The sequence below is a fragment of the Aptenodytes patagonicus genome, chromosome 6 (assembly GCF_965638725.1).
Source record: "Aptenodytes patagonicus chromosome 6, bAptPat1.pri.cur, whole genome shotgun sequence".
Classification (NCBI taxonomy): Eukaryota; Metazoa; Chordata; class Aves; order Sphenisciformes; family Spheniscidae; genus Aptenodytes; species Aptenodytes patagonicus.
The window spans coordinates 31,334,023-31,358,082 of NC_134954.1; the positions used below are offsets into that span (position 1 = coordinate 31,334,023).

Genomic DNA, 24,060 nt, shown 5'->3' on the forward strand with positions numbered 1-24,060 from the left:
AAAAAGTCAGCCCAAATGACAACACAATTTGCTCATGAAAAGGCTTTGAGATGTAGGCACGTTACAGCACTGAAAAGCATAGAAATCTCTTTCTTTATAATTAGCAACAGTATTTAATAGACTGTTTTAATAAAGCAGAAAGCTATTTAATAGATTGTCAGTAGTTTCTGTGGGAACAGGAGTTGAAGCAGCAGTTTGCAAAATAATTTTTTAGATTCTCTTCTTTGTTTCACCTGGGGCTTTTCAGTATAAGATGACCCATAAGTGCTCTGTGGTTTCTTCTTCTTCCTGTATACTTCTTAGGTCCCTTTTTCTCACTTAATTTATTGAAGAAGTCTACGACAGGGAAATATAATTCAGTCAGCTGTAACTGTAATACAGCTGGGTGTCCTGTTGCCCTGGGAATCCACTGACTTGTCTTTACCTTTCCTTCTAGGTTCTTCAGGTGTGAATAATCTAAACAAACATAGATGCCCACATCTAAATAAGTCATTAGGCTCCTCTTACAGTGTGAGTAAAGAAATGGGCCCCTCCAGGTCCAGTTACCTCATTCTAAAGCAGGTGCCTGGAGCAGAGACTTCAAAAGTATCATTCACGCAGCCTTTTTCTTGATGCCAACAGCAAGGCGATTCTTGGATGACACTCAGATCTCTTTATTGTGATTTTTCTGAAGTGAAGTGAAATGAATCCCACCCTGAGCGTCTGTTCCCTGCTCCGCCCCAGCCATGCTTCTGACCCCCTGCTGCTTTTTTCCTCCTTCTATAATATAAATTATATATATTATAAATAATAATTTGTATAATATATAGTATGTAATATATAATATGTTATATATAATATTGTATATGATTGATAATTTGATTGTATATGTGATAATTTGATATATAATTCACTATAATCATACATGATTCAATATAATAATATATAATGGACTATGCCTTCCTGTCTGGCAGCACAGCTGAGGGAGCCCTCGGGGCTCTGAGAGCAGCTCTTGGCCTGCAGGTGCTTTGCACAGAGGCCAGGCTGGGCCCCAGCATGGGGGAGCTCAGGTCGCCTGGCAGCATCAACCTGCCAGGGAGAAGTCATGCTGGGCTGCAGAGTCCAGAAGCCGTCCCACAAGAGCACAGGGAAACAGGCCTGCCCAAGTTCTGCCCGCAGGGCTGGGCTGAAGGGCAGCTGTCCTTGCAGAGTTCCCATCTGCAGGGCTCAGGCTCCCACAGCAGCTTTACGTCATCAAAGAGTGGAAGAAGCTTCTCCACCAGCTGCAGAGCGATAGGGCTGGGCTCCTTCCTCTTCATATGACACATCACATTTCTGAAGACAAACAGGACCTTCATCTTGGTGTCTGTGTTGGCATCCTGCAGGGTCTCCATGATGTCTGGCAGCAGGACCTGCTGTTTTCTTCCCTGTCTGAAACACAGAATTTCCTTTTAGTGAAGTGGTGAAAGACCACCCTGGCAAAAATGCTGTGGTCACTGAGCACCATTCTCCTGTCCACCTTCCTGTCAGGTGGTGCAGGAATTGCTGCAGCAGCCTCCGGGCAGGCGGTGGCCATGGGCGCATTGATGGGGACATGGGAGAGCAGGGGTAAGGAAGGGAAGGCAGGAGAGCAAAGAGTCTGTGTCCCCTGCTCAGGCACCCTCTTTTCTGACCGGCCCAAACGGGCAGGTGGTTTGGTAATCCTCCATGCCTGGAAAGCTCCCCAGGCACCCACCAGGCCCCTCCATGGCAGTGAGGGCATTTGGAGCTGTCACCCCACCTCCTGACTCCCAGCCAAGGCCAAGCCACCATGTTACCCACTGCCCCAGCCCCAGGCTGCCACCGTGGCTCCACTTGACTACGCCCTGCTCACCGCCTCAGGTCTCTTTGACAGCGTGATGAAGCCTCTGAGTGTGAGTGAGAGCGTCACCAGGCTTGGATGCCTCAGAGACCTGCAGACATTGTACAGGACTACAAACTCCTCTAACTTTATGACACTAGAGGCCAGCAGCTGAGATAAAGATGACAGTGAGAGACGGGCAGACCTGCAGGGCTCCCCACACCGTGCAGCTCCTGGTTCCCACTGGCAGCTCAGGGCAAGGGCACAGGGGCCAGACAGCCCATCCTGGGGCAGCCCTGCCTGTGGCGGGGGGGGGGGGAGGAGGGGGTGCGGGGCAGGGCGCGGGGCCCCATGCCCTCCGTCTTGTTGCACACTGCATGGTGCCTCTGCTGGCTCCTGTCCTCTGACCATCAGCAGCCTCTTGTTCTCACGCCTCTGAGGAGCCAGTGAGAGCTGGCACAAAGGAGGCACAACGTGTGGGTGGTGACAAATGTCCCCTGTCCCCAACCTTGCAGCTGGCTCAGCCTGTGCAGAGGCTATGTCTCTGCCCCAGACCCAGCCCTTGCTCTGGCTCTGGCTTCTGCCCCTGGCCCCTGCCCCTACCCTTCCCCTGTCCCTGGCCATGGCCTTGCTCCTGCCACGTCCCTGCCCCAGGTCTCCAGTCTGCAGGGCAAGGCAGGAGGTTGCAGGGAAGAGGGGAAAGAGAGCACTGCCTGGGCAGAAGGCAAGGGCAGGCTTCATGTTTGTGCACCGGTGCTGAACAGCCTGTGCATCTGCTGGTACCAGAGTTCGCTGTGCAGCTCCCTCAAGACCTTCTCCAAAGTCTGGGGCAGGGAAAGCACAGGCAGAGTGCTCTGTCAGCAGAGCTGTCCTGGCCACGGCGCTGTGCCTGGGCTAGCTCTGCAGGACCCAGGCTGTCCTGCAGCCCTGGCCCTGCCCGACCCCTCGCTTGGGGTGCCTTGGGGCTCTGCCTGGGCAGGCAGGAGAGGGCTGCGGTGGTGTTCCCCATGGGGCAGGGAGGAGCATGGTGGCAGGGCTCTGGGCTAGCTTGGCCAGCTTTGGCTTCTGCAGGCCTGGCTGACCCACCAGGGCTGGAAAGCATGGTGGGTTGGAGGGCCCTGCTCCTCAGGGATGTCCTGGAGTTTTCCTTGGGTCTGGCAGCCAGTGTCCAGGGCCCTCTCCCCAGAGGAGTGAGGGTGGAAAGACATGTATCAGACCTCTGGGCTGAGAGAGAGCAAGCATCTGTCAAGGGAGCGTGCCTCCAACAAGGAATACTCCCCACTTGCTTCTCTGATAACAACTTAGGAAGATATTACTTCTTTCCAGTACTTCACCAGCTATTTCTTGTGCTGTTTGGATGCCACAGGAACATAGATGTGATCTGTCAGATTAATTGCTGCGTAAGGCTGCATGCCCCTGAACTTTGAGCATGATCTTACGGAGCTGTTTTTTTACGTTTTCCTGGAGAGAGGGGACAGGTGGATGTGATTTAGAGTTGCCTGAAAGCTGGCCTCTGACAGGAAAGCTCTCCCCACTCTAAAGATTAGCATTGGTTCTATGAACTCCATGCTATGGCCTGGTAGAAATGTGGCTTTTTTGATACCTTTTTAGCTTCCCTGGACTTGAGGTTTGAAAGTACTTCATTTATCCATCCACCAGGATAAGCGTTGGCTTTGTGTCTGAAGAGGCATTGTGATGTTCAGGCCCTGGGTGACCACGCTGCCCATGCCTGTTTCCCAGAGCTCTTTGTTGTTTCTCTTGTTTTCTACCTCTCTGTGTCTCTGTCCTGTGTTTAGATTATAAGCACTTTAGAAAGGAGCTTTCTGCTGGGGTTTGCACAGCTCACAGCCCAGGACAGCCGTGTCTGTGACCATCACAATGTTTTCATTCTGCCTTCCCACAGAAGACCAAGCCATAATACAAGGAGTTTGGTCTCATCTGTCTCCCAAGCAAAGCTAGAAATAGTGTTATCATCAATGAGCTCCTATGGGACATAAAGGAAGCTTGCCAAGAAACAGTAGTGTCCTGCCACGTAGGCTTTGAACTAGCCCTGGTTAAGAAGCTGACCAGCAGACTGTCACTAGAGGACACTCAGGCTGCAAGGGTATGCATTTCCCAGCATTCACATACCTGGAGGGAGATCTGCTTTGATGGCCCCATGCCGGAAGGACATGGTGGCCATGCATAGATGCATTTCTTGGACCTGTCAGTAGACTAATCGCCTAGGGCAGAGGACAACAGCACAAAGCAGTGAAGTTCTGGCCTTTTTCTCAAGCCAAAGAGGCAATTTCACGAGGAGTTGCTCTCCTTAACAGCTGCAGAAGTGCCAGCTGTCTGAAAACATCTACGGCTCTTTCAAAGGGCGAGCTGATTGTTTTGTACCCACTAACGTGGGACAAAAAGACAGCTTGTTTGTTTTCTCTAAATGAATGGCTGGAGAAATGTTACTAACTTGGTCCAGGTGTGATCTTGGTGTTTATCTTGGGAAGTCCATGGATGGGATACACTGGAGCCACACACTTCCCATTCCTGGTCACGGAGGGCTCCACATAGTAACGAGGACCTGGAGAACAGCTGTCTTCCATAGGAGGTTTTGCCCCTTTACATGTGTAAGCAGGGGCTTTGGTTTTGGTGGGACTGCATTTCAGGTAACCTAGGAAGAACAGCATATGAAAGGACACCTGCATGCAACAGCATGTTTAAAGCTCCTTTGTAACTGGAGGAGTTTGAGTTGACAGCTTCATGAAACTCCCTTCATGGGGGACTTTTTCCTCCAAAATAACACAAGTGAGCTATACGGTGCCTTGCAGTGCCAAAGAGCAAATCTCTCAGCACAAATCGTTTTGCAACTGCATTGCTAAGCCATCTTAAAAACAAAGTGGATCTCCTGCTAGCCTAGTTCCAGTGACTGTCAGGTTATTTTCTATATGTAAATGCTACTCATTCTCTCAAAAGGTAAATGAACATTATTACTTTTAATCCCACACATCCAGTATTTCAGACTTCCAGTTCAGGGCCCTGACCCCAAAGAGTGAGTCATGGGCTCCCTCCAGAAACTTCTGAGATGCAAAACATGCGAGACAGATCCACGCTGTAAGCTTCTAACGCGAGACAAGAAGCACTCAACTGGCACTATGCCTATGAGTCAGGTTATTTGAGACCCTCAGGATGGCTACCAAGGTGCCCACTGAGCACAAAGAAGATCAACAGGATCATCCGGACCTGAGGAAGGCCAGGACACAGAACACAGACGTGGGCTGGAACTGCCCTGCCCAGATGTACACATCATGAGGAAACGACCACGCGCCCTCTCTCTACCCAAACCTGACTGATCCTGAAGAGACCTCTCCACAGCCCTGACTTTAAAACCCCCGCCTGCCCCACCCTGCAAACTCTCCTCCCCCTGCCAACCAGCCTGCACAAACATAGCATTGGTCACTCAGTTTAGCTTCCAGAGAGCTGGGGGGCTACATTGTCTAACTAGGATGTTTCTGCCATCACAGGTTCCTCCTCCTCATCATCTGCAGAATCGAGAAACAAAGAGGGGGATGCAGACTGGCACAAAGAGATGGAGAAGGATAAAACAGCGGCAGGCCACAGGATGGAGACGGCGGAAGAGCAAAAAGGGTTGGGAAACAGGACGGAGGCACAGAGAGAAGAAAAAAGGCAGAGCCGGCTGAACGGGAGCAGAAAAAAACAGCGATGGGCAGCAGGCCAGACAGGTGGAGCAAGAAGAAAAGCGGGACATGGAGCGGGGCACAAGAATAAGGAGAAGACAGGTACAGGGAAAACGGCAAAAACAACAGTGTGGGTAAGAGGGAGGTCCTGGGACTCCCCGCAGGACTACAGCTCCCGGCATGCCGCAGGGCGCTCCTTCCTGCGGCCTGACCCCGCGGGGACACCGTCCCCCGCGCCGGCCCCGCCGCACCGCCCCCTGCTCGAGGCTGCCCCGGGACCCGCCGGTCGATCGCGCGGCACTGGGCCCGGAGCTCCCCGGCGAGCCCCCACCGCCCACAGGACGCTTCTCCCCGGGCCCCCACCCGCCCCCGCTCTCCCCACCGTTTGTGCCCCCGTGCTTAGGACTGCCGAGGGACGCCCGGCCCCGTTCACCCTCGGTGCAGCCCCAGCCCCGGCGACCGCTCCCTTGCCCCAGACCGGCCCCTCAACTGCCGCCCCGGGCAGGCCCGTCAGCAGTGCCACAGCCTGCAGCCGCCCCCGGCCACGCAGCCCCGTTGCACAGAGGGGCTGTCGCCATCAGCCTAACTGGCCGCCCGCACAGCTGGAGCCCCTCAGGAACGGGGGAGGCCATGGCCGGCAGCCCCCTCGGGGACAGCTGGGGTCGTCCGGGCAACGGGGGTGTCCCAGCACTTGCCAAAAGCTGAAGGGAGGGCCCTGGTTGCACAGAAAGGAGAGGACAGGGATAGATTCTTACAGGGATGAGAGAACAAGTGGAGAGCTCTGGGATGCGGTATGGTAAAGAAAAAACATCAGGGGATGATGGCGCAAACAGAGGACTCCCTGGGGCACACAGAGAGGAAAACAGATAACCCCAGAGCACATAAAAAAAATCACCAGGAAAACTCCAGGATGGGAGAAGGCTACAGAGAAGTCTTGGTGGCATGCTGCAAGACACACACAGAGCCTGGGGGCATGCAGAAAGGGGCGTGGACGGCTTGAGGTGCATCCAAGCACAAACAAAAAGCCTCGATGCCTACCCAAGGGGCCGTGATGCCTGCTGTGGGGCTTGGGGTGGCTGGCAGGCTGTTGTCTGCAAGCACCCCTGGCTCAATGCGAACCCCAGCTCCCAGCACCACTCATGCTGGCCTGGCCTTCAACCCCGTATGTACCCAGGTCATCTTGGGGTGCTGAGAGCAAACCCAGGAGCAGCCTAGGGACCGCAAGCATCCATGGCAATGCAAGGGAAATCCCTTGCAGCCCTGTGAGTAGCACTGAGGTACCCCAGGGACACTAAAGGGGTCTGAGAGGCCTTGGGACCTGCCTGATGCCTCACCCCCAGCGTGTCACCTCCTCTCCTGGACACTGTGACAGCCACTTAACAAGTGCAAAGGGACTGCAGGCACAGCCATGAGTGCAAAGAAGAAAGCAATCATTTGTTAATTAAGGCACATAAGTCCTGGGAATGAGTCTGCTATGGGGCTCAGTGCCTATACAGTCCCCCTTCCCCTTGGGCACCTCAGCAGTCATTACTGGAGCAGTGCTTGTCAGTCCGGTGGGGAATGGTTGGTGCCTGTGACAATGGGCTGCAGGGCAGGGAGGAAGGAAGGAAAAAGGACTGGGGAGTGGGACAGGTGGATAAAGAGAAAAAGAGATGAACAGGAGAAGGACAGTGGGATACAGAAAGGAAAAGCAGTAACACAAAGCATGTGTTACATGCATCTACAGCAGGGTAGAGAAAAAGGACAGGAAGAAGCACAGAAGGAGAGAGAAAGAGGGACCAGGAGCAGGACAGAGATGGAGAAAGAAAAAATAGTGACGGGCAGCAGGACAGGCAGATGGAGAAAGCTGGAGGAATAGAGATAGAACGACGTGGTGGGGAGTATCCTCTGGTCCCGCAGCAAAGTGGGAACGCAGGAATGTCCTGGTGCTCCTGGGCCACGTCATGGAGGGACACGGGGCCCTGATACGGCAGAGATCCAGCCCAGCGCTGGGAAAGGCAGGTGAATGGGCCATTTTGGGTCGTGGCCCCATCCCAGAGCCCATTCCCTGAGCAGGAGGACCACTGGGCCCAGGGTCAGCCAAGCAGGTTTCCCAGAGTGAGGCACTAGGTGTGCGGGCCCCAGCCGCTCACCCACAGTGGCTGGCAGCAGAGGACTGCCCTGGGCTCTCCCTGGAGGGAGAGAATAAATGAATAAATCCCGACTGTGCTCACGCAGCCTCTGGGAAGAAGCCAGATGTTGTTGGTGTTTCCTGATGGAAGTGGCATAGCCCAGCACAGGAGCTGAGAGTTTTCCTGTCTTGACCTGAGAAACATTTTCCTTCTTTGACCACAGTTTCCAACCAAGAGTTTAAGGCAGATCCACTGTGACATCCAAATGATACCAAAGTCTGTGAAAAATTTAAACAGGACACCGGAGATGTTGCTTCTACCTCTTCTCTGCTAAAATCCACTGTTCTCATGAGACCCAGGGTAGTGATGCTGTCTCATGTTGTTTGCCTTTGCTTTTCTAAAAAGATGGGGCCAAAAAATCACAACGGTTGAAACAGAACAAAGTGCAGGCACAGCCTGTGATTACTTTTACAGCTTGAACACTAATTTTTACTCGAGTCCTTAATTTTCTAGCAGCAGGACATGACACTCAGCTGCAGGGCCCCCCACCCCCTTGTGCCACGGTGCTGTGCCAGCTCTTACAGACTAGCTCCCCTGCATGCCTGGACAGCATGGTGATGGGGGCTGGGATGACACACACTGCCCTGAACACATGGCAGCTCTTAGGGGACTTCCAGCCCTCTCTGGGCACCACTCAGCCCCACCTGAGCACCCGAAGAGCCCCAGCCCCACTCCCTTCCTCTGTACTAACCCAGGCTAGGGAAAGGAGCATTTCCCTCTCGCCCACCTCTACAAGGATAGAGGTTGGGAGGCAATGTGACTTGAACTCTCCTCTGGCTTCGTCTCTTAGCAGGGGACTAGGTGACTGTCCCAAAATTTACACGCAAGAAAATAATGCGGGGGGGGAGGGGGGGGGGGCGGGCTTAAAATTTAAGCTCCACTTTTCTCCACTTTTCTTTTACCCAGTTCTCCCAGGATGTTCATCTTATGCAAATTTTCTCAGCCTGTGATAATAGGTGAAAGAAGTGCAAAAAGAAACGTATTACACCAGCTATGGCTGGGAATAACTGATAAGCAAAAAAGGAGGGTATCAGTGAACATTGAAACATAGCTTAATTTTTTTTGTAAATGAAAGGCAAGATGGCACAAGCACCTTGCACAAGATATTGCTAAGTTTTTTTTCCCCCTGAAAAGCAGTGGTCCCTGGAGGTAGAAAGGCTGAACTGCTGGGGCTAGGGGCCATCAGCTCTTTCTTGAGCGCTGTTGTTTACCTTGGCTATTCCTATGTAGAAATTGGATTAAGAAATGATCATCACACAGTAATCCTAAGGTGGGGGTTTCTGGTTTCTTGGGGTGGGAGGGAAGGAGGAAGGGTAGTTAATATTCAGAAAACCTCAGTGACTTTAACATGTTCCAGTTTTGGCATGCTGAATTTGAACGGGAGACCGGAGAACCCAAGTTTCCCAGCTTGTGCATAGCCTGGCCTTTGAGTCGTGACACCTTAGAGTACCTCGCTGTTGGTATTTAAGATACCAGCTGCCCCAAGATTGTCATTTCAACAAAGTCATGTCACTGTCCTAGCTCAACCAGGGACCTGCTTGTCAGACACATGAAAAAACTAAGCTGACAGCCAATAGGCTTCAAACCACAGGAATATCTAGGACAGCTTTAAAACATTAACCGACACCATCAAGACCTAAAATCCATTAGAATGGCCTTTATCTCATGCATAGGAAACAGCTTTCACACTCTATTTAGGAATCATAATTACAGTCTTGTACTCAACATAGAATCTAAATTAGTTTTAGAGCAAGATAAGTTGGTTCTGTTTGTGGCATTCTGTGTGGATCTGGTCACATTGCTGGAAAAGCTGACTGCCACTGACCTGAAGAAGCAACAAGTCCAGCTTCCTAACTCCTGATATAAAACCAGTCTCTTCTTTAAACTGATGAGGACTATTTTAGCATTTGGTTCAAGGACAACTAGAGCAACCATATGAACAGAGAAAACTGCAAACTAACTCCACATGCAAAAAAAGTGATGACAGCATGAAAAAAGTACCATTTAAGTACCAGTATGAGAGAAGTATCAAACTTAAGTATCAAACGTCTGGATTGTCATGGTGACTTTTTTGGTCTTTGTCTCCCTTGTCTGTCTTGATAAAATCAGGGGATAAGAAAGTGCTATTAAATCCTACTTCAAGTGTAGAGCAGAAACTAGGTCCAAAGCCCCACAGGTATTTGAGGATCCAGATGACTTGTGAACCCCATGAGAATTAGGCACTTCTATGTCTTTTGAGATCTGTCCAAGAAAAGCAGATCAGCCTGGCCAGATAGAGCTGCTGGGGAGCAGGGTTTGACATCATGTCTCCTGGATCCCAAATGACTGTCCTCATCCCTAACATTGTAACATTGGTCCATTGCTTGATGAGGTTGGTCACCTCACAAATATGGACACAGACAAAGCAGAGACATTTAATGCCTTCTTTGCCTCTCTTTAACACCGATGATGGGCCCTGGGACCCCTGGAGCCCTGTGTTGGAAGACCATGACTGGGGGGATGATAAACTCCCAGCCGACTCCAAACTTGTTCGAGACTTGCTGCTCCAGCTGGATGCACATAAGTCTATGGGGCCTGATGGGATTCATCCCAGAGTACTGAAAGAGCTGTCCAAGTTCAGGGAGTGTCTGGACAACGTGCTTAGTCATATGGTTTAGTTTTATGTAGTCCTGCGAGGAGCAGGGAGTTGGACTTGATGATCCTTATGGGTCCCTTCCAACTTGAGATATCCTATGATCCACCTTTCTGCCTCTCACTCAGAAACAAGACAAAACCAAAGTTCAGCCTGAAACCCCAAGCTAACAGGTTTGTTTTACCTTTAGAGAGGACCTATTTGCTGCCCAGTATCTCTGCTTTATTTGATATAATGCTACGTACCATGACCCTCTGTGAGAGACTGAAAGAGTTAATGTATGTCTCAAACATTATGGCAAAGCAGGTTTCGGTCTGCATGGCAATCTCTCTCCCCCCCTCTCCCTCTCCCTCTCCTTCTCCCCCCCCTCCCCCTTCCTTTTCTTCTCATAAATGCCTCAATAGAATCCACTCCGTCTATTATTACGCTTTGCAAGTTTAAGTTGCTTGTGCCATAAATAAAGCGTTTAATTGATCGCCTGGTGTCGTTTCACCTTAATTTAGCCCAAGAGAATCATGAAACCGCTACAACCCCCCGAGTCACCCAGTCTGGGTTGAAACACCCTCCCACTGCACAGCAGAGGGAACATTTTCCTGCTCTGAAACTGAAGGAAAGTGAAGAATTCCTGAAATCCCAAGGGAGGACAGAAAATAAATTACATTCAGCAGTTTATGGTTATAAAATTTGCAAGGCAACCTTAGTTTTGGTTAAAGGGAAATGTGTTCTCAAGCCAAAACCTAGGTGGAAATCCAAAGAGCCACATCCTCTCAAGACACTCGACCGCATGACACTTGAATCAATTCAGTTTCAGCTACAAGAAAGCTTAGTAACCTCTACTCCCTGCTCCTGACCTTGTGCAAAGATGGAAACAAAAGAATCCGTACAGGGCATAAATGCAGCTAACTGGTATCTAATGTCACAAATCGTTGGCCCCTTACCAACCAAAATGTTTATAATGAAAATGGGATTTTAGTGATAAAACAGCTTCCTCTTTGCAGCACTCCTAGGGACACCATGTTGCTTGGAGCATTAGGTATCAAGAAACTATACAATAAAAGAAAAAAAACCAAACTTACAATAACATGTTGAAAGGACACTGATTTTGTCAAGTTCCCCTACAATGATTTAAAAACAAAATAAAAACTACAACAAACCCCTCTTCCTGCTTTTAATGGAGAATATGGAGGTGCTTTAAATGCAGAGTAGACAGGTGTAAGAGGAGTCCAGAATTTGGAAAAGGCAAACAGGGCTGTCAAAACAGCCCAAGCTGAGTGCTTAAATAAGCTTTTTTAGCTGACAACCTGGGCAAGAGGATGGAGCGCATGCTCAGCAAGCCTGCAGACCCTACCAGTCTGGGCAGGCGGAGGATATGGTACAGAGCAGAGCCGCTTCTCAGAGGCTGGAGAAATGGGCTGGACAGGAAGGTCTATGATTCTATGGTTCTTCTATGAAGTGAGACACAGGCAAATACAGTATTTTGCCCCTAGGACGGACTAACCCCATGCAGCGGCGTAGGCCAGCCAACTGGCTGGCCAGCTGCCTAGGGAACAGCTTTGCAAATATGGACTGGGGGTCCTGGTGGGCAATGAGTCCAAGACAGTGCAACCAACTGCACACTGGGCTTATTCACATGAGTGTAAGCAGCAGGTGGAGGGAAGTGATCATTCCCCTTTAGTCAGCTGTTTCCTTGATTATATTTTTCTGGGGCCAAAGGCATTGGAGGAGGGCAAAGCAGCCACAGGCTCCAAGCATGGCTTGCTTGTTGGTGGAGATAGTGCCCATACCACTAGGGACAGGTGACCCAAGCCAGGTTACAGGACGTTGCTGTGCAAGCTCCCCTTCACTTGGGACACACACTGGGGCAGACCATAAGAAGACCAACACACAGTTAAGTTCCACTTGCAACACCATTAATTAACCGCAATTTATTAACCTATCAGTCAACACGACTTCCAACTCTGACAACAAAATGTGAATGCCCAACTGCACCACAGCCTGAACAGAGGCACCTGCTGCACTGGGGGAAGGCTGGAGCGCAGAGACCCAGGCTGTGCCTTGATGCTCACCACCTCAGTGCTTTCTGCTTCAGTTTCCCCTGGTGACTTCACCTGTGAGGCTCTGGGAAGCCAGGTGCCACCAGCTGGGGGAGAGAACGGTAAGAAAACTGAGCGAAGCACTCCTCTTTCCCATCTGTCTGGGGGAGGACAGGTGCCCTTCCCCTCCCAGCACAGGCTCCAGAGCAGAGAGCACTTCAAAGGCAGTCACTGGCACCCTCAGGACAGAGGCCAGCTCAGCAGGGATTGTGCAGTGCACCCCATCACAATGCTGGGCACAGGGGAGGCCCCAAATTCCACACTCTTTCCGCAGACAGCCAACCTGGACAGCACGAGGGGAAGATAAAGGCAGCCTTGCTCTACCCAGGATGAGAGAGGGTCTGTCTAGATGTGTAATACAACACAGCTTGGCAGCTTTCTCTTCTCAGATCACCAAACCGGTCTGAAAAGGCACTTCACTCCCCATCCCATGAGGGAGGATACACTTGGGAAAAACCTTTAAAAGTGGATTTTTAGAAGAGGTTCAACAGAAAGCAGAGACTGCAGCACCATGGCAGCACTCCTCCCTGGCAGAGGTCTCCATCCATGTGTTAAGATCAGCACTGAGATATCCTATGCAGGAAACACTCCCATGGCCCCAGGCAGCAGCCGATATCTAAGACAAGTCAGAGGCCATGGTATCTGCAATGGCTCAGGTTCAGGCAGACAAGGCCTCCTGCACCATCTTCCCCGCCCGAGCTGAGGATCCAGATTGCAGTTGCCCAGCAAGAGGGCTGTTGGGATGCAGTCGGCAGAAACGCCCTAGCGTCCAGATGGGGAAGACATTGCGGTACGCAGTGTAACTGATGGCACACGACTTGTTGAATACCCCAGCAATATTCTCCTGAGAGAGAGACAGAGAGCAAGATGGTATGGGTGACAGGGGACCACAGTGTGTCCAGGATGCGGTGCTGAGCTCACTGCCTTCCTGAAGTCCCCCACCAAAAGCCACATGTTGCTTCCTTTCCAGGTAAAGGAAAGCACACCATTGCAATGGCTGCACAATGCCCGGGACATCTGCAAAACCAGGGAACCCCTTGGAAAGACTAGAGGAAAGATGTACCTGAGGCCAGTCCCCGTTGGGCAGCTGCTTATCAATCAACGCTCTGATGCCTCTTTCCAGCACATCGATGTCAGGGTACCTGGAAAGCATGAGGGAGATGTGAGCACTCTTATCCAAACTGCCTGCAAACCCCCATCCATGTGCTTAGGGAACTCAACCACCTCCAGGCTGCCCTGAGCTTCTACCAGGCATGCTGAGTGCTTTGGGAAGGCCCCTCACAACCCTAGGACACCAGACATTATGAATACGGCAACCTTTTCCCAGGCTGGAGGCCTGTGGTTGTGATCCAGACAGACCGTTGCTTTGCACTGGCTCCCCCTCGCCTGGCATTATGAGCCTCGCTGGCCTGTGGTGCTCTGCGCTGGCCAGTCCCTCATTGCAGGAGGCTCCTGACCAATGAGGTCATGAACAAACATGGTTGGGTGCGTGGCCCACACCAACCAGGCCCAGGGGCCGTGCCAGGCCTGCCACACAACCCAGCCTGCATTTCCCATCTCACTGAGCACTCAGGGCCAGGTGGTGCCTGAAGAGGTGAGGGCTGCTCCTACCTGACAGCCATGAGTCCCAGCAGGGCCCAACATGTGTTGTGGATCTGCGACATGGCACTCTGCACATACATGCGCTGCTCACATGACTCAAAGTCCTCTCCCCATCCACCATCTGCCATCTGCTTGGAGAGGAGGAACTGGCAGGCCTGGGCCACCTCTCGGCATGCAGCCCTGCAAGGATGGGGCAGAGAATCAGACAAGGCTGGGGACAGGGAACATTTGCATGCCCATGTTTCCCAGCTGCAAACAGGAGCTGTGCTCTGCCCTGCCCACAGCCAGAGCTGCCCCGATAGTTTGAGGCTCAGGTAGCGAGTGCCCTGGTCATATCACAGGCACAGGGTTTGGGAGGAGCAGTACCTGAGGCAGGAGAGCCCATGCACAGCCAGGGCATCCACCCAGCCCCACCACGGAGTCTTGCCCTGGCCCAAGAGGTAGGTAGGGGCAGGGGAACCAGACAGCCCCTTCTCACCCATCGCGGTATGTGTGCTGCATACTGGCGAACGCCTCCAGACCAAACCAGGTGCCATAGGTGAAACAAACCCCCCAGCTCCTAGGAGGAAGGGGAGAGCGGTACTGTCAGGGGTGCAAGGCTCCAGGTAGAGGCAGGCTGTGACACGGCCGTGTTCACAGCAAGAGCAGAGCCAGGCACAGAGCTGCAGCCTGCCTGCCCCTATGGCACAACCATGCCCAGTCCCACCAGCACCTGCTCCCAGCTCACTCAGGCGTCAGCAGACACTTGGACCAGAGGAGCTGGAGCCACCCTAGCCCCTATGGGTTGTCTGGGTCTTGTGCAATGCACAAGGTGCCTGCTCCGCCTGGGCTGGTGGGAGAGGAAAGGAGAGCAAAGCACAGGAGCTACAGGAGGATCAGCCCCTACTTGCCCTTCCCACAGATCCTGCCAGCCAGGAATGTTTGCCATCAGGGTCCCTCTCACAGGCAGCCAGGTGAAAACTGGGCACCAGGAACACTGCTTACCCTTCCCATGACCCATCGGCTCGCTGCTTCTTGCGACAGAAGTCCAGGCCCTTCTGCAGAGTCTCTCTGGTCAGGAAAAAGATACCCGCTTCAGAAGCAGCTCAAACTCAGAGGCTGCTTCATCAGGGGCATCCATCAGTCCCTCTGAGGCTTTGATGTGTCCCATTATTAGAGCACTCAAGAGGCAAAAGCATGCAGACAGGCAGTCACGTTGTTCAGGATCTCAGAGTCAAATTGTGCACCAGTTCGGTGCTTTTCTGCCTCATGCCGGCATGCAAGCAGGGGACCCAGCCTACAACTGGCTGCAAGATCAGGGCAACTGCTAAGTCAAGAGGCAGGCAGATCTCCACCAATTTCCCCCAGCCTGATCCCAAACAGCCTATGCCCTGCTCCTTGAGAGAGGCTGGGCCCCAGCCTCTTGGGCAGGGCTCTGGTTTGGAGAAGTCACCAGCATCCCAGCTGTGTGCACACCAAGGGCCACCGCAGGGGCTGCTCCACGCCAATGCAAAGGTCCAGGCAAGACCCCTGACAAGGCTCAGCAGGGGCTGTGCCAACAGAGGCCAGGAAAGGCAGCATGGGACATTGCGGCCTGTCTTCTCCCCTACCTGACTCTCATCTCAGTGCCTCACCTGATCTCTGGGGCTCTGTGCTCAGGGAACCTGTCATGGAAGTGTCTCAGTGCCTGCATGACAGCCGATGTGCACTCCACATAGGTGTAGTCAATCATGATGTCGCCTGCCAGCAGGTGAAGGATATCAGTGCAACAGCCCCTCCACTGGGGAGCCTCCGAGCCACACACTGCCAACCTCTCCCTTGGACCCAGGGTACGCTTATCCCACAGAGGGACCTGGGGTAAAGCCAGGCACCCACTGGGCACGGCGAGGCTAGTCCACTGTGTCCCTTCACAGTGGACAGGATGAACAGCCCCACACAGCTCCCCTTACCAAACACCTCTGAGGGGTTCAGCAGCTCCAGTAAGTGGCCTCCTCGCTTGGTTTCATATGTGGCAAAGCCTCCATCCAAGTTCCTCAGGCTCAGCAACTGTCCAGACAAGCAGAGAGAGGGGTTGGGACTGGCTCACAGGCAGTACCATCCCAGTCTGGCCCCAAGCCAGGTGTGAGGACAAAGTCAGACCCACAAGTCCATGGGGCTGGCAAACCCAGGTCTCAAACCACATTGACAGGCAGGCCCAATCTGGACCATCACATTACATTACGTCACATATGTAGCTCCGTATCACAGTAAAGATGGTGTTGCCATACCAGGCAACAGGCCTTCTACTAGCTTAGTAATACCAGATCTAACAACTCATCAGGCCTTGACTTCTCTTATTTTAGCTCGGTTTAGCTGCCCGCATTTCCCTTGGCCCTAATTTTTGCAGCACTTACTTACCACATTCACAGCATCAAAGAGGCGCTCAGGGGGGACAAGCTTGGCTATGAAGGGGCACTTTTCCTGCAGCAGCATAACTGACTTCAGTCCCTCTGCTGTGCAGTCTGCCACAATCCAGCCACAGTCTCGGGTGCTGAAGGGGAAGCCACCCTGGAAAGGGGTGGGGAGGGCTCAGCACCTTCCCCTGACCTGTTCTGTTCTTGTAAGGGGGGGGAGGTACTGCCCCTCATTCCCATCCCTTCTGCCCAAATCCCTGCCCTGTTCGTGCGTCCTTCAGAGACCAGTTCCAGCCATCATACCTTGTTCATATGGCGATAATATTTCTGGTAGTCGGGTGGGTTCTCTGGGATCTGCAGAAGACAAGAAACAAGTGAGGGCAGGCTGGAGGTGCCTGGCTGCAGGACCATAGGCTGAAACCATTGCAGATGCAGGACCGTGTGGGACTGGGCACCACCTGTCCTTTACTGAGGGAGGCAGACAGGGGAAGAGGTCAGATCTGGAGCAGGGAGTGCTGAAGAGAAATCACATTTTGGCCTGGTTTCAGCAAGTGTTGCTGAAGTCGCCTCTTTGGGTGCTTTCCTGCCAGGGAGCCATCTGCTTTCAATGCTCCCATTGGCAGCACCATGGGCAAGACCTATGACTGCATTTGCACCAAGCTGCTGGTGACGGTGACCCCCACCTTGAGCCACTGGCCTGGCTAGCAGGAGCTGAGCTCATGCAGTCACTAGCCAAGGAGTCTGGGTTTCCCAGAAGGGCGCCTCAAATGTGTGGGCACCAGACAGGATGAAGGGCAAAGTAGCCCAAGCTCTCACTTTTCCAGCCTCTCTTAGCCCAGGCAGCCAACCCAAACATCCTTGGGCCTGGCCAAGGTCTTCTCCAAGCTGCAAAGATGGCTCCCAGCAACAGCGAGCAGAAAACAGGAGGCTGTCCCTAGGACTTTGCTAGTCCAGCCCTTCAGAAGGCAACAGACACATCCAACAGGGCTCTGACAAGCAGCCAAGTCTGCATAGCCAGCATGTGAGAGACACCACCAACTGGCTCCGCTCACCTGGGTGAATCGGAGGAACTCATAGGCATTTTGGAGGCAGGACGTGAATTCAGGCATCTTCTGGGCTTCTGCCTAGAAACAGAGGTGCACAGTCAGCAGTCAGCAAGGAGTTGCGGCTACCAAACATGCCCTCTCAGGAAGAAGAGGATATGCTGGGACCTTGCTGACCTGCTGATTTAGGTGCCATTAATGCCTGTCCCTTCATATAGCCCTTTCTGTAGGTTTGCATTCATACTTTGCTTACTGTTTCCATTACAAACCTCTACAGTGAGAACTGAACCAACAACTGTTGCCGGCATCGCTGAGAGAGATATTTGCATGATCAGGTTAGGGGCTTACCAGGGCAATCACACCACCCTCCAAAAAGCATGCCTACCATAGCTGTCTCTGCCCCAATGCAGTAAAGCAGGAGACCTGGACGTTGTTCCTGCCAAATGGCAATGCTCTGGGGCCAAGCAGAGCAAGGAGGAAGGGCCAGGGTTTTACCACAAGACTGCAGCAACTGGGAAGTCTAACCTGACCCACTCGGCCGGCGCTGTGGCCTCCTGCTTCAAAAGCAGCTGGCAAAGTTGGGCTGCACCAGCTGTGCTGGGCACCCTGCCTACCACGGCTGAGGTAGGCTCTGAGAAGACGTGTGTTTGCCTGGCTCAATCATACAATGCAATGCCAGAATTGGCACAGCAGACCTCTGAGGGGATGCACAGTAGGAGCTGCTGGTATTCAGGGACGCGCCAGGAGAGACCATTTTCCCAAGGCAGTATGTAGCACTGAGAGGTGCATTACCTCCAAGAAGGCTTGGATAGCAAAGGTAGTATCCCAGAGCTGGGATCCGTTTGTGCCCTGAAGAGAGAAAGTAGATAGTGAGGAGCAGATGCTGGCAGCAGCCTGACCTAGCTGTGGGTTCTATGGCACAGCATATCCCTCCTGCATTACCTCCACTAGCTCCCTCCACCCTGTGTCTCAGTTTTATGTCACCCAGCATCATGGCTGATGTGCTGGCACAGAGGGGACAGATGCAGCAGCTCAGGGACAGCAAGGGGATAGGAAATGAGACAGCTGCTTCAGCCTGCTCTGTGCACAGCTAAGACAGGAGAGGTGGCTAGCGATAAGGAGCAGAGGGACACAACGACTATGAGAGAAGCACAGCTCAGTCCACATGCAGTATCAGGGGCCTGTCTTTCTCCTTCCCTTCTCCCAGGACCCATGAGGATGAAGGGGATGGAGGCCTAGAGCTGCCCCCTCAGCTCACAGCCACAGAGAGGCAAACTAGCAGGATGGACACTACTCACTCCTGGCACACCCAGGGGAAGCGGCAGTGAGACAGACAAGGCCACCAGGCACCAAAGGCGAGATGCCAGGAGCTCAGGCCCAGGGTGAACAAGCTATCCCATTATTCCATGGGCTGCCCCAGCACCCCAGGGTCCCTCTCAGTCACAGTTGAACTCCTACAGCACTTCACCTGCATCTTCATGCCGTCGAGGCCCAGCCTGTGGGAGGAGAGAGCACAGTGCTGCAATGCAGGCACAGCAAGAGTGCCAGGAAGTGGGTTGGGAGCCATGGTGTGCTCACTCCACAGGAATCAGAGCCCTACACTGTGCCAAGTGGGCCACGCTCAGCCCTTACCAGAGATAGTCGGGGATCCTGGAAACATGCTCCTGAAAAGCTGGGGAGTTCTTCCCATCCACGAACCAGCGTACCAGCATATTGATGGTCTTGGAAATCTGCCGAGAGCAGCACTGTCACTGCTCTGGATACAGCTTTTTCCAGCCCCAGAGACATATATCCCTCCCACCCAGCATAAAGCCACCTAGAGGTGGTCCTGGGCTTAATCCTGACTTCTCCATCTGTGGCATCACTCAGCATAGCTGAGTTAGTGGGGCAGGTGCCATGAGATTACTCCAGAGCTTCCCCTCAGATCATTTCCCTGGACCACGAGGAGAGGTACCCCTCACCAGGGCCATAGCTGTCCCCATCCCCTCTGCATCTTCTGTGCCCTGTTAGCATTAAGCTCTTGAGCATTAGGAGCAGAAGTTGTGCCTGAGCAAGATCTGGTGATCTGTTGCAAAGGGCTGGAGGGCCACAAGCTGGTCCCTAAAGAGGAAGGGGCAAGATTTTTAAAGGATCGACAGTAAGTGTCCTACCGGCCCAATGCTGATGCACTTGGTGAATCTATCATCAGCTTTGATGTGGTCGTACAACTCTGTGATGGCTCGCTGCCGCAGGTGGGTGCTGTGGTGGGCTTCGTACACATTCATGATGGCTACAGGAGAAGAAAGAGACATGCAATGAAAAACCCACCCCATGCAGCCAGATTCACTTGCTGTGGCAGGCTGCACCACTGCTCATGTGACTAGTCAAGGAAAGCATGGGAACTGCTCTGCCCCAGGGTGGCCCGAGGACCTGGGCACAAGGCCCTGCTGCTCTCAGGGAGGGAGAAGCCCAAGGATCACACAATCCATGTCTCCATCCCAGCTCCAGGGCATACACTGGGAGCTGGCAGTAGACCCTAAAAAGCCCCCATGGTACAAAGCAGCTTCAGTTCCATCACCACCGGCAAGGGCCCTCCCGCCCCAACCAACACCGCACTCACCATAGGCAACCCCCAGCAGCCAGCTGTGTGGGGTGTACACATCACAGGCAGCCACGTTGTTCCTCTGGGCTGGCCAGTCTATGCTGGCGTAGTCTTGCACGTACAGCTCCTGGCACAAGACAACAAAGGGCATCAGCCTGGCAAGCTGGGAGCAAGCACCCAGAGGCAGCTTACTGCTGGAAGTTGGCTCCGCTGCCTGGACAGAGAGACTGTGCAGGTATGAGAGCTGTCACTTCGCAAGCCAGAGGCTGGCCTACAAGGACATGGCTGGCACAGGAGGTGGTCAGGGAGCAACGTATCCTTGTCGGGGAGCCCCACCAGGGTCAGCTCCTTACCTGCCGCAAGCTCCGTATGAGCTCGTCCTCTTCTGCTGACAGACGCTTGGCGTAACAGTAGCTCATGGGGAGGTAAACCTGGCGGCAGTGACACCAGAGCCGGGACGGGTGGGCTGGGAACCATGTAGGAAGCAACCTGTTTGCAACAGAGAAGGTGCTACTGTGCGGAACAAGGAGGGCCAAGGACAGCACGGAGAGACAATGTGCTGGCAGGGGGATGCCCACAGCAGGACATGCCTTTCCCTATCCCCTGTACCAGGCCTGCTGCTGCTGGTACAGCTGCAAGAGAAAAGAAGGGAATATCCACACAGCCTGGCCCTGCTCAGATCCTCCCCAACAGGGCCAGCAGACAGTGCTCCTGGCCCAGCTGACACAGGGCAGGCAGGATACTGAGCTCAGAGAGGAGGGAGGGGAGAAGTCAGTTCAGGGGCTCCTTTCTTCCCCAAGTGACTTTGAAGGCAGAGGCCCAGACTGACGGTTAAGTGCATTTGATGACAAAGTACCAGCAGCCCTTGGTGCTGTGCAGCCCCTGATTTCCCCCAGGGAAAATGTCATACACTTTCCCTCTCTGACACTCAGCGGTCCCCTGAGTAATCAGAGAGGGTACGAGCGAGGGTTAGAGCTGGCAGTCTTACATGTGGCTGTCCTGTCCTGCTAAGGCCCAATTCTGGCTGGCCACAAGACCAGAAGATACCGGTGGCACGCAGGGAGCACATGGATGTATCAGGGACCCTGTGGGTAAAGCTAACAGGGCTGAGCTCTGGCATCTCCCTTCGGTGCAGTGTTCAGTGCTATCCACCCATGGGCTGGCCTTGCTGCTGGTCTCCCAGCTGACAAGCAGCCTGAGCACCCCCAGTTCCAGGCCGTAGCTGGAGTTATCCCAGCAAACACCAGTGCCTGGGAGAGCTCTGGGTTGAGACTGGTGGCAGGACTGACAATACACCCTACCTCCACATCGAGAATGGCACATACCACATCTCTGGGAGAAGCGTGTTCATTCCCTCCCAGCTGTAAACGTTCAAGACAGCCAGCCAAAACTTCCCCCAGGAAGGGATTCCCACAGCACCTCCTGCAAACAGTGATATCAGCTTTCAGGGTTAACGCTTTCTTCCCCATCGCAGGGTCCACTTCTCCCATGTTTGGGAGCATGCCACTCAGGCCGAGACACATGTCCCAAAAAAGGGCAAGCAGGCAATGGTACAAAAACGTAACACACTTTCCCATCATTAACTGAGAATGCGGGTGCCACCAAGGGCAAGCAAGAGCAACAGTTTCTCCACTACCTGGCAGCCCCCCATGTTCCACGCAGCCCTTGGGTCTGGCCAGACCTCTCTCACCAGCGTACCAGCCCCACAGCTGCTGTGTTGGGCACAGTGGAGCTGACCTTTGCTGTGCAGGTTGACACGGGCCCGCACAATGTCAGGGTCGTCTGGTCCAAGCCCCAGGATCCTCAGGGCTATGTAGTTGAGTGCTGTGCCAAACACCGTCGATTTGTCTTCCACATGCCTGTCACACGCATACGCAGAGACAGCATAGCCATTAGCCAGCTATTAACATTAGCCAGACACAACCCACTGCACAGAGCTGTCTTTGTCGGGGCGAACTGGGATGCCAGGGGTGACTGTGGAAAAGGGGAGACCCAACTAACCCAGGGAGAAACACTGCTCTGCACTACCCTGTCACACATGATGCTTTGGGATATAGCGCCACAGAAGAGATGCAGCCAGACTTGATGCTCCAGCCATCTCTGTGGCAAAAGGTGTACCTGGAGTGCTACACAAGCAAGTCCAACCACTCAGAGGTATCACACTTACCAAGTCCCACTCCCCAAGCTGGACGAGAGGAAACAGCCTCAAGTTGCGCCAGCGGAAGTTTAGATTGGACATGAGGAAAAATTTCTTTACTGAAAGAGTGGTTAAACATTGGAACAAGCTGCCCAGGGAAGTGGTTGAGTCACCATCCCTGGAAGTATTCAAAAGACGTGTAGATGAGGCGCTTAGGGACATGGTTTAGTGGGCATGGTGGTGTTGGGTTGACGGTTGGACTCGATGATCTTAGAGGTCTTTTCCAACCTTAATGATTCTATGATTCTAAGCCTGGGCAGATTTGACAGCAGCCCCAAGTGCTGGACCTTGGAGGTGCCATCACTAAAAGAAGCATCTTTGCTACTCACAAGCCCCAGCCTCCATCCGGGAGCTGCACAGACCGCAGGTAGCGCACCATCTCTTTCCGAAACCCCTCCGGCAGCTGGATCTTGACAGTGTGGCACGTGATGAGGAGACCTGGAAGACCAGACAGGCTGGCTCTTACACGAAGCCAAATGCAACACATTCACCCCTCTCAGGGAAGGTGTCCTGTGAGGCCTACCTGGCAGGAGGAAGAGGGGCCCGCCGTAGTCGCCTGCCCAGTGCCCGTCCTCGGCCTGGAGGGCAGCGTAGAACTGCATGCCCTTGCGGGCAGCCTCCCGGGCCGTGCCGGCCGCCGGCAAGGGCCGCCGCGCGTCGCCCTGCGGAGACACAGCGCCTCAGCCGGGAGTGCCCCTCGGCCCGGGCCCTGCCGCCCAGCCCCCGCCCCGGGCCCCCGCCCCGCACCGTGTCCAGGCCGAGGCTGTGCTCCTCCAGCGCCGTCTGCGCCCGCTGCTCGCCGCCCGCCTCGCCGTCGTCGCCATCGCCGTCGCCCAGGTAGCGCCAGCGCTGCCGGCCGCCCTCGCAGCGCAGCCGCCAGGCGGGCAGCGCTGTGACCGCCGCCGAGCGCCGCGGGCCGCCGCGCCGCCGCACCGCCCTGCCGGAGACGGGCACCGTTAGCCGCGGCCGCCACCCCCGCTCCGCGCCGCCGACTCCCCTACGCCGCTCCGGTACCCACCCGCCGTCCGCCGCCATCGCCGTCCCCGTCCCCGTCCCCATCACCGCCGGGGCGGGGCCGGGGCCGCACCGCCCTGAGTCGACATCTCCTCACGAGCGGCAGCCAATGAGGCCGCGGAGCCGGGCCGACAGCCCCGCCCCCGCTCCAAGCCACGCCCCCGCCCGCGCGGGCCGGTGTCAGTGGCAGGTGACGGGAAGGTCCCCGGCCGCAGCCGGCGCCGCTTATCCCCGGGCTCTGCGCCCCTGAGGCGGGCTGGCTGCCTCTCCTCGGCCACCACCTCGGCCTTCGCCCTGACGCCTGCCGTGGGGACAGTTCTGGGGCATGCCTTGCCGTACCCTCACAGAAAGCCGCGTCAAGTGGCTTTGGGTTATAAAGGCGCTCTCACAAGGCTGTCACCCGGCCAGTAACTGTGACACCACCCTTCTGTCTGGGGGGACGGTGGGAACCTCCTGCCTGCGTGTACCCATTGTCCATGTCACAGTCGTGTGGGTGGCGTTGCTCAGAAGTCCTCTGCCAGCCCCAGCAGCCACCATGGGCATTAAATGCACTTTTCTTTAAAACAAAGAGTTGCAAGTTTCCCTTTCCACCAGAGGCTCCCTTGCAGGCTGGTGCACAGACCCAACAGAGGTGATGCTTTGTGGGGGCCAGTGGGCAGCCTGGCAGGGAAGGGGGATCTGGAGGGGAGCAGGTGACAAGCAGTAAGAGCAGCAGCTTGTGGTGGTGCCGGACAAGCGGGTGGTTGATAAAGATGTACACGCACCCAATGGAGTGAGTGTTGATGGCGTTTCACGGCCTAGCAGTGGTGGTTCCCCCTGAGGACCCGCCTTTGCACAGGTGGCCATGGGCCATGAGCCC

General features: G+C 54.2%; 1 protein-coding gene across 4 annotated transcripts; it reads right to left on the reverse strand.

Annotated features, from left to right (window-relative positions):
* Positions 1–957: 957 nt before the first annotated feature.
* Positions 958–23,015, reverse strand: LSS (lanosterol synthase). 4 transcript variants are annotated; one of them, XM_076341953.1, is made up of 21 exons: positions 22,935–23,015; positions 22,711–22,849; positions 22,517–22,625; positions 21,728–21,849; positions 21,316–21,412; positions 20,344–20,479; positions 20,009–20,117; positions 19,560–19,678; positions 19,042–19,139; positions 18,878–18,905; positions 18,202–18,258; positions 17,419–17,490; positions 16,670–16,720; positions 16,371–16,520; positions 15,923–16,019; positions 15,608–15,713; positions 14,979–15,044; positions 14,473–14,553; positions 14,004–14,174; positions 13,456–13,534; positions 12,960–13,236 (listed from the first exon to the last, which is right to left on the reverse strand). In XM_076341953.1, the coding sequence occupies exons 2-21, from the start codon at positions 22,787–22,789 to the stop codon at positions 13,051–13,053; spliced, it is 2,013 nt and encodes a 670-aa protein (XP_076198068.1). In that variant the 5' UTR covers positions 22,790–22,849; positions 22,935–23,015; the 3' UTR covers positions 12,960–13,050. The 4 variants fall into 4 exon arrangements, with proteins under 4 accessions (XP_076198065.1, XP_076198067.1, XP_076198068.1 ...); XM_076341950.1 differs by lacking the exons at positions 12,960–13,236; positions 22,935–23,015 and adding an exon at positions 958–1,410 and having other exon boundaries at positions 22,711–22,844; XM_076341952.1 differs by lacking the exons at positions 12,960–13,236; positions 15,608–15,713; positions 22,935–23,015 and adding an exon at positions 1,347–1,410 and having other exon boundaries at positions 22,711–22,844.
* Between the last annotated feature and the right edge of the window lie 1,045 nt (positions 23,016–24,060).